The sequence below is a fragment of the Phalangium opilio genome, unplaced genomic scaffold (genome assembly GCF_054372755.1).
Source record: "Phalangium opilio isolate 3A_F unplaced genomic scaffold, DU_Popi_V2 ptg000209l_1, whole genome shotgun sequence".
In the NCBI taxonomy this organism is placed as follows: domain Eukaryota; kingdom Metazoa; phylum Arthropoda; class Arachnida; order Opiliones; family Phalangiidae; genus Phalangium; species Phalangium opilio.
Genome location: NW_028324217.1, coordinates 8,892,331 through 8,902,002, shown reverse-complemented (window position 1 = coordinate 8,902,002; position 9,672 = coordinate 8,892,331). Strand labels below are relative to the sequence as shown.

Genomic DNA, 9,672 nt, shown 5'->3' with positions numbered 1-9,672 from the left:
GGATTTTGACGATTCTCGTCCCAGTCTTTACTCCATATGCGTATTCTTCGAATTTGTAGCCGACCACTTTGCCATATGGCGCTAGCGACGAGCACACTGAGTCCCATTGTAGCCAACGAGGTAGATTACGAATGGTAATCCATTTGCCAGCATCGTCTAAGCTCGATAATGGGCAGTCCTTACCATTGACGGTAATTTTACACAAATCAAAAGCTTTAGTCGCACATACTAGGTTCATAAACCTTATGAGGTAAATCCCTCTTCCCGCCGGTTGGATGGTATCCACCGACTTTGGTCCAATGTCCGCGTACAAAGCGCGAGCCACGTCGACGTAGGAGAAATCGGCTTCCAAACGTCCCGTTCGTTTGCGATCCGTGGTGGCGCCTGCCATTACATGGGATTCGTTAGTCTGAACTTTAAAAAACCGTAAAGTCGCGTTAAAAAACAAACCAATTTCGAAAGCCGAAAAGCGTCGCGACGCCAAATACCCGGGCCACGGGGAGTATTGGTGTTGAAGTGCAACGTAGAAACAACGAGCTTGTGATCGGAGATTACCGTTGTTGAATTTCCTATGGCGTAAATTTCTGACGCCGAGGCGGAGATCTCTTGGTTCTGTGGCAAGTTGAAACGGTCTAATCTGCTCTTTATAGTTGAAGATTCCCAAGTAAACTGTTTAGCCGACGGATTAAGAAGTCGCCAGATATCAGAATGTTGGAGACTATCGGTGATTTTATTTAATTCCGCTACGCTGATGTCGTGGAATGTATTGGTACAAACCTCTATCTAAGGCGGGGTCAGGCAAGCAATTCCAATCGCCGCCCATAATAAACGCGTCTACAGGGCCTTCAAGATATTGATAAATGTTCGCAAAAAAGGTTTTTCTCGCGTAAGGCTTACAAGGGGCATAAATATTAAAAAAACGGATTCTATATTTATCAACAATTAAATCTCAACTTAGAACTCGCCCCTCTGTGTCAGTTTTAAAACTTCTAAAGCACGAGGCTTATGAATATACCTACACCACAAGAACGCGCGGTACCTTCACTAAAATAAAATTTATACATAGAAAATATATTTTTAAAACGCCTTAAATTGTCTGTACTAAGTAGATGGCTTTCTTGAATGAATAATATATCTAGATTGTGTCCTAACATTAGGGCCGATACATATTTTGTTTAAGGGGATCTCTTAAGCCATTTACATTTAAGGTTGCAATTTTAAGAGTTGTATTAAGCCTAGTCATTAAAAGTTAAATAAAGATAAAGTGTCTATACTCTTAAATTCTGCGTGTTCTTTCTTAGTCCGAACTAAGACCATTAACAATCTCCCGGGACTAGCAACACAATAAGATCCTCGTATTGAAATTTCCGCGTCTAGGAGTTACGGCTGTTTTCGCGGCAAGAATGCCACCAAGCGGCAACGGATAGAAACTTACAGGGTGTACAGAACTTCCGTTCCGGATATCGCTAAAAAAGAAATAAGATCGTCTTCTTCTAAATTCGGAGGCCGAGGCTTGATATCTGCAATATGGTAGTTAAAAAAATATGTACACGTAAACATTTTCATACTCATCTTCTTCGTCGTGATCCGCCATTTTTAAATAGGAAAGAGGAACCTGTAAACCGGAAATTCAACACCCCCTAAAAATTTCCCAATATACCGCAGGGGGCGCTAGTATCGCGCGTAACAGAAAAACCACGAAAAGTAGAAAGCTTGCGTTGCGAGTCCCGGGGGTTGTTAATGGTCTTAGGTCCGAAGGAGTTCTTTTAGAAGGACTGCTTATCTCTCCGACCGGTCGTTTTTTCTGGGGTACACCAAAAGTCTGGAATGATTTAGTTACTGCCGCTGAGTACGATGTCGTCGTGATATTGTCACTTAATGTTTTGCCCGATTCCTTTTCTGAAGTGGATCCTTCTTCCATCTCAATTTCTGATTCTGAAGACTTGTGCGACGGCTGCGGAATGCAGGAATTTCCGATCGCCTGCACTTGGCTTGACGTGCTCACCCCGGACGAAAACGAGGCGTCTATAACTAGGTGGCTCTCCTGCCTGGAGGCATGGTCATCTTGGGGAACGGAAGAACCTGAATCTGTCTGATTCGCCTCCGAGGTTGAATCGGATGTCCTCTGGGCTTCACTTCCCGTATTTGAACTGGTGTCATCGTTCGTTTCAGAGGGTTGCCTTACTTCCGTCTGGTGACGGCGTTCAGTGCAGGCTGCTTTATTGTGTCCTGACTTTCCACGAGAGAAGCACAAAGCCTGTACCCCGTTGTAGAAGACAAGGAAGCTTGAAGACTTGTTTGGACACCAAATATTTGGAATTTTGGTCTTCATATCAATGCGTACTCTCCGATCTCCATTAAAGACACCAGGTATGTCCTTATATTCAGTGAATTCGTGTTTCTCGACCTTACAATACTGAGCTAATCCGCTGACGATAGTCTCCCGCTGAACCCACTTGGGAACGTTTTTAACAGTTACCCAGCGAGCGGTCGAGTCAACTGCTGCGACGGAGCAGACCTTCCCCTTGACGTGGAGACCGCCCTGTGCGACGAACTTTTCGCAAACCGTCTTTGTCATAAAGGTGACGAAAAAGAGATTGCGGCCCATGGGTTGAATTGTGGTAACCGCTCCTCGTTCTTCCTGGTCGTAAATGGCTTCGGCTACGTCGCGAGGTGAAAGGCCATCTTCGACAATAATTCGAGCCGTACGCGCGCCCCCGCCATGGGAAAAAGACTTCAAAGCGATTAAAAGAGGAACCACCCCAGTAGGGGTTTACGTTAAAACTAAAAACTATACCGTATATTGTCCGTAGAACAAACCGTTAAAAATCAAAGCGAAAACCGGAAACTGTGTAATGGGAAATATTGCATCTTATATATAACAAGTACTTTTCAATAAGCGACCTCCGAATTTCCTTACTTTAACAACTCGTGCTTTACAATCCGTACTTTTCAAAGTAGTATATCTTATCTACGATCTTCCAGATCTTTCAGAGGTGGCGCCCTTTTTCTTGGTCCTGGACGCTGGTCGCCCAGGACTGGGAAAGGTAGTGTCGCCTTAGTTTCGATTCATGGGGGGAGGTCTTCGGCCGAGCTTCCCTCCATGTTACCTATAGACCCTCTATAACAAGTAACACAGAAATGCAAACAAAAAGAATGGCTAGGTCGCCTTACTGGCGCCTAGCGGCTTAAAACAGGGTTACCCTCGTACAACTCCACGGCAAGGTATTCTTCTTTTGTATAAAAAAGGGGTTCAGCCAACGTACTAAAGGTTATGGGTCTTTTTCACGGTCAGTCGGTCACGTACGCCACTTGTGACGTTCGTGGCCGATGATAACTATAATTGGACGAACCAATCACGTGTCCAACGACTTTTTCAAAAAGAAGATTTGAAAAGGATGAAAAAGAGAGAGAGTCGTTTGGAGGACCGGGAGTGAAAGACATAGAATTGGTCGCGTCCGCAAAAATTCGTAAAATGACGGACTGACGCGAAGTTGAAGAGTGCGGCAGAAATATACGGGTGATCGGTGATCAACATCGTGAAACTGTAAATATGAGACCGGTTATACGCTCATCCTCGTTAACGTCATCCCATCATGGTCATCATGCGGCGTCCGAAAACGACAACACCATAAGTACTTTTGGTTGTTCATAAATATGTTTATTGCTAATTAGTTTAAAAGTTAATTGGTAAATAAATGGTTGGCGAACCCAATACCATGGTAGTCCGTCTTTGCTCCTTTGCCTACAGTTGTACATAAATCCCCTAGACAAACGAAGAAAGGTAAGCCCTCGCTAACCCCACCCAAGTCAGTTACGCGACTCCGCGAGGAGGAGGCCCGGAGTAACGTGTAGTGAGAGAATGCAAATAAATTCACTACAACTGACTAGAGAAAGCACGAACGAAGTAAAAATGAAACGAACAGATACTACACAAACTATATAGAAGCCATGTCCAAAAATATTATTCACCTTAATTAGAGTTGCAAAAAACAATTACTTTTCACAAAAAATAAATCAGCATAGTAATGACAGCCGTAAAATATGGCAAGTCATTAACGAATCTACCTCCAGTGGAGTCGGAACCGGGGGGGCAGGGAGGGCTCAAGCCCCTGCTATAACGAAATGTGAGGGGGCGCAGCCCCCTCACATTTGGTTTTTAATTTTTTAGTTTGTATTCATTTAGGTATTAAATCTTAGATTAAAAATAAAAAAATTCTATATTTTAAGACCTACTGCATTACAAAAAATTGTAAAGCATATTTTAGCTATACTTTCTGAATTTCTTTAATAGTAGTCTCACCCCTTGAGAAATACGGTCCAGGGCTGATACTAAGTCACTTTTTTCAAATTCGGTTACTAAAAGTCACTTTTACAAAAATTAGTTACTATTTGTCACTTTTTTTGGATTTTTGAGTCTTTTGGTGTTATTTATCTTCTCGACCACAAAGTTAAACGTAATATATTTGTCTTATGACGGTTTAAACGCAAAAATAGCGAGATCTCAGTTGATGAAAGTCCAAAATCATGGAGCTCGCTTCGCTCGCTCAGCAAATGTTTAACTTATTATTTAAATTAACCCAATTCAAATGAATGTTTGCTTTATTTTTGATTTAAAACGGCATCAATTGCTTTGTATTCTGTAATTGAATTTCGCCGTAGACCTTTTATGAGGTGACCTTTCCTTTGACTGGAAATATCTAAGACCATAGATTCGTCTTAATTACGACACCGACCTTTAAAATATCTTTTAAATCGGTCATCTCTGAAAACATTTCATTTCAAGTGGCCCTTTTTATAATTTTATTTGCCCCTATTTAGTCACTTTTTGCTTACTATTTCTAAATTAGTCACATATTGAACTAAAATTGAGCGTATGAGTGAGTATCAGCCCTGGTATAATATCTTATGCATAGTCTCATTCCAGGTTAATATCCCCTTACAGTCTCATGCCTCATCCCCGGTGTATATCTATAATTATACTATTTAAAATTATACTTTTGTAAATTACGACAACAGCTTTCAAAAGACGCTCGAGAGCAGGTTTGGGGCGTCATCCCATACATCCTCCTTGGTCTTCATCTGAGCCCGAGCCCCCCCAACTTCAAAACTCTTCCGACGCCTCTGTCTACCTCAAGAGTCAAAACTAAACTGCCTATTATGAATATTCTTCATCCGGAACTTAATATTGAAATTGATGCTATAAAAAATCCGCAAGAATGTGCTAGACTATTCAATGATTATTTCACTAACATTGGGGGGAATATGGCTCGTGAAATAAAATACAATATTAATCATTCAAGCTTAGTCCCACCACCAGAAACTAGCAGCCTAAACCAGCAGTCGAGCTCTATATATCTAAGACCAGTAGATGAAGACGAACTTACCACAGAAATTAATAAATTAAAAAATTCAACCGCTACTGGATATGATAATATCAGTGCGATGGTACTTAAATCGATTGCAAATTATATAGTTAAACCCCTAAAACACATAATAAATAATTCTATCTCTACTGGGATATATCCTGATGCCCTCAAAATAGCTATTATCTCACCTGTACCAAAATCTGGTAGTCGCTTAAAGTTAACTAATTACAGGCCTATATCAGTACTCAGCCAACTGTCAAAACTTTTTGAAGCTTGCCTTAAAAAACGTTTAGAGAATTACTTAACAATGAATAAAATTGTAACAGGAAATCAGTATGGATTCCAAAAAAATCTCAGCACCAATGATGCTATTTATCATTTCACAAAAACCATTACTAATGCACTTGATAATCGTAAAAAAGCCCTGGCAGTATTCCTCGATCTAGCAAAAGCGTTTGATACCATTTCCCATGAAATACTCTTGGTAAAACTTAGGCGATATGGTGTGAGGGGTATTGCCCTTGAGTTATTTAAAAGCTACCTAAGTAATAGGAAACAGATAGTGCGCGTGGGTAATTCATATAGTGAAGCTCTATCAGTAAAATGTGGAGTACCACAAGGCACCATTTTGGGCCCCATTCTGTTCTTAGTCTATATAAATGATTTTTGTGAAGCTAAAATATCCAGCTCGTTAATATCATTTGCTGACGATACTGTCTTAATTTACATAGATGAGACATGGGAAAAGGTATACTCGGCAGCCTCGATAGGTCTCAAAAAGGCATTTAATGTATTGCAAATAAACTTGTTAAGTTTAAATATCCCGAAAACTAAATATATAACCTTTCCTATGAGATCGCCTACTGACATACCAGAAATTGAATTGAAAATTCATAAAATGAATTGCTCATCATCAAACTGTTCGTGTATCAAACTTGAACAAGTAAATTCTATTAAATACTTGGGCTTATATATAGACTGTCAACTGAAATGGGATACTCATATACAGCATGTTACTAAAATATTAAGATTCGTATCATTTAATTTAATAACCTTGAGTAAATTCTTAAACTTAAAACTAATAAGAATGGTATATTTCGCCTTGGTCCAATCGCAACTTCAATATGGTCTAATAGCATGGGGCAATACGCATTATGCGATTTTACGCCCATTAATTGTTCTTGTTAATAGGATATTGCGTATTTGTTTACATAAACAATATGACTATCCAACTAAACTCTTGTACGAAGAATTCAATGTTTTCTCGGTATCTAAATTATATGTGTATAATATCCTACTGGATGGATTTAATAAACGATTTAAAACTGCTGCGATAAGTCATGGAAGGAAAACTAAGTTAGTTTTAAAAGGTAGCCTGGCTCTACCCAGGGTGTTTACCTCTCTGGGACAAAAACATGCTTCGTATATAGCAATAAGTTGTTTTAATAAGTTGCCTCAGAACATAAAGAGTCTAAAAAATTATAATCAATTTAAAACGGCTGTTAAATTTTACATAAAAAATAATGATATAGAACTAACCTATTAACATTGAACTGAATTTGTAATTAACATATTATTTAATGTGTAATTAACATATTATTTAATGTGTAATTAACATATTATTTAATGTGTAATTAATATATAACTAAATTTGTAATTTATATGTAACTAAATTTGTAATTAATATGTAACTAAAATTTGTAATTAATTTGTAACTAAATTTGTAATTAATGTGTATCTAAGTTTGTAATTAACTGAACTGGAAATTAATACGTAACTGATCTGGAAATTAATATACAACCGAATTGGTAACTAATATATAACTTAATTGGAAACAAATGAAAAGCCGCGAGATTAGCCTGCGCGCGAGAACAATAAATAAAAGATTAACATGTCGCCCGCATACAAGTCTTACTTAGGCGGACGGCGAAATTCCAACTAAATAATCATGTCAAAAATATGTAACAATTGTGGAAAATAAAAAATATCAAATATCAAATTTGCTGCATTTAAAATAGTATAATGTCAAATTCCTTCCCCGAGTAACAACCTCGCAATCCAAATTCATTGTGAGATGCGAAGAGCGGCAAATTTGATTGCTGCAAATCGATGGTAGTTAGAATATGTGTGTTTGATTTTGGTTTATTTAAGGAAGTGGGCCGATCCCGGAGGTACTGCAATACAGGGCCAACCCGTGGCGGAGGTGGAGCAAGCCCTGAACTCTCCGCCGCCGTTCAAAAATAAGTTTAATATCTTGGGCCCCAATGGGACCCGTATCAGATATTAAGCTGATAAGAACATATACTAAATTTGTTTATTAAGTCGAAACAAATGGCGTTACAACTCTACGCTTTGTTAGGTTTTATGATTAAGTTAAGAGTGTAGAGAGCTCTTTAAAGACATTAAAAATTTAAAACTATACAGTTCATCGTTTAGAGAGTAAAATTTCTAATAATTATATTAAAATAATAAAATAAGTTTTGGCACAACAATGTTTTGGATTACATGGCATTTTTCTGAACACCATTTGGATGTGTAGTCTTCATCTGTTAGACGTTGGATATCGTAATGAGCTCTACTTAGTATGTTGCTCCGTAGGCGTTCCCTGACAATATTGGCCGTCTCGAACTTGTGGTCGAAGAGCATTCGGTTGCGAGTCTTCCAGATCTGGAACTTCATTTCACTAAGAATGAGATTGAAGGCGTAGAGTAGCTCCGGATGGACGGGCAGGGGTTGGTGATAAAGAATCGTGTTTGCGCTCAGGAAACGGAGGCAGAAGAAGGTGCGCAAGTGCTTCCGGAGCAAGCGTGGGGTGGTGCAGGAATAGAAGGCGTGAAGGGCCGTCTCTTCCGCATTGCAGAAGGGGCATACCGAAGCCTTTGTTAGTCAAATAAAAATGTTGATGGAAGTTTTCATTAATTCCTAATTATGTGTAATATGAAAGCCTTGGCCAAATCAAAGAATATGGCCACGGCTTTTGACACAATCTCTCAGACTCGCAAGCACTTCTTTTATTGAAACTATGAAAATGTATTATTAGAGGCAAACTTCAAGATTTATTTCAGAACTATTTGGAAAATAGGGATCAACTTGTTTGAATCATCTGTCGATGAGGGACGATAATAAATTTATCTTCTGTGATTGGACTAGTCTCGATAGAGTCTGGCTCTAGGGGTAAAACCGGTTCTGCGCATTGCAAAGTCGAGTCAATCAGGCTATCCCTTTCTCACCTCAAAACCGGAGAACGAGGTCAGAGCCATTATAAAAATTCATAAGATTTGTTGGTTGGGTCTATTGAAAATATAAATGCTGCTTTGACTTTAAAAAAAAGATAAGGTAAATTTTTAGCTTTATTGAAACACTAAAAATCATCTATTTTTGGTTTATTACAACCAGAATTTCACTATTAAACAAAAGCACAAGATTGGTGCCCTATTCTCTATGGGTTTAAGAAACTTACTAGTTATGGTGTCTTATCCCTTTTCTAATATACCTGCTCCGAAGCAGACGCTGGGAAAAATCGCCTTACTCGGCGAGTCGGCGTTTCCAAAGCCAGTCAGCAGCCAACCTTCACACATCATGCACACATTTCTTTGTGGACCCCTGACCTGAGCGGGTGCATCTTGAAATTAGTCTTTAATTCTAATGAAATGATGTAGTCTTCAGTTGATTAAAATCAATTCAAGTTCCGAGAGAAGTGCGGACTTCTCTGAGAAGCCTTAATGCGCTCTCGGAACGCAAGTACAGCTTTCTTAGTAACAGAAGCCTCTGTTAGTCGAAAAGAAATGTTCATGGAAGTCTTCATTAATTCGAAATTACGTGTAAAGATACCAATTGCTGTAGAAGGCAGTTCAACAAGGATATTAGGTTTACATGTAATGAAAAAGATGTGTAGTAGATTAAATTCGGTTCATGTTCCGAGAGAAGTGCGGACTTCTCTGAGAAGCCCTAATGCGCTCTCAGAACGCAAGTACAGCTTCCTTAGTAAAAATTCAGAAGCCTTTATTAGTCGAAGAAAAATGTTCATGGAAGTTTTCAACAATTCCAAATTATATGTAAAGATACCAACTGCTCTAGAAGGCAGTGGAACAAGGAAATTAGGTTTTAATCCCAAAGAAAGTTATGTTTAGTTGATTAGGTTCAATTCAAGTTCCGAGAGAAGTGCGGACTTCTCTGAAAAGCCTTAATGCGCTTTCGGAACGCAAGTACAGCTTTTTAAGTAAAAATACATAAGCCTTGTTAGTCGATGAAAAATACTGATGGAAATCTTGATTTATTCCCAGTTATGCGTTGAACCCACTTG

At 38.9% G+C, this 9,672-nt stretch overlaps 2 protein-coding genes and 1 non-coding gene across 3 annotated transcripts; all 3 read right to left on the bottom strand.

Moving 5' to 3' along the window:
• Positions 1 to 954: 954 nt before the first annotated feature.
• On the bottom strand, positions 955 to 3,439 carry LOC149618962 (uncharacterized). The gene is made up of 2 exons (XM_089854911.1): positions 2,921 to 3,439; positions 955 to 2,848 (listed from the first exon to the last, which is right to left on the bottom strand). The coding sequence occupies exon 2, from the start codon at positions 2,606 to 2,608 to the stop codon at positions 1,631 to 1,633; it is 978 nt and encodes a 325-aa protein (XP_089711037.1). The 5' UTR covers positions 2,609 to 2,848; positions 2,921 to 3,439; the 3' UTR covers positions 955 to 1,630.
• Positions 3,440 to 7,152: 3,713 nt separating this feature from the next.
• On the bottom strand, positions 7,153 to 8,888 carry LOC149618960 (uncharacterized). The gene is made up of 2 exons (XM_089854917.1): positions 8,600 to 8,888; positions 7,153 to 8,246 (listed from the first exon to the last, which is right to left on the bottom strand). Exons 1-2 carry the CDS (start codon positions 8,627 to 8,629, stop codon positions 7,830 to 7,832), a joined length of 447 nt encoding a protein of 148 aa, XP_089711043.1. The 5' UTR covers positions 8,630 to 8,888; the 3' UTR covers positions 7,153 to 7,829.
• LOC149618961 (U2 spliceosomal RNA) lies at positions 7,519 to 7,702 on the bottom strand. Its single transcript, XR_016375650.1, has one exon. It is a non-coding gene; the product is annotated as a U2 spliceosomal RNA (small nuclear RNA).
• Positions 8,889 to 9,672: the final 784 nt, after the last annotated feature.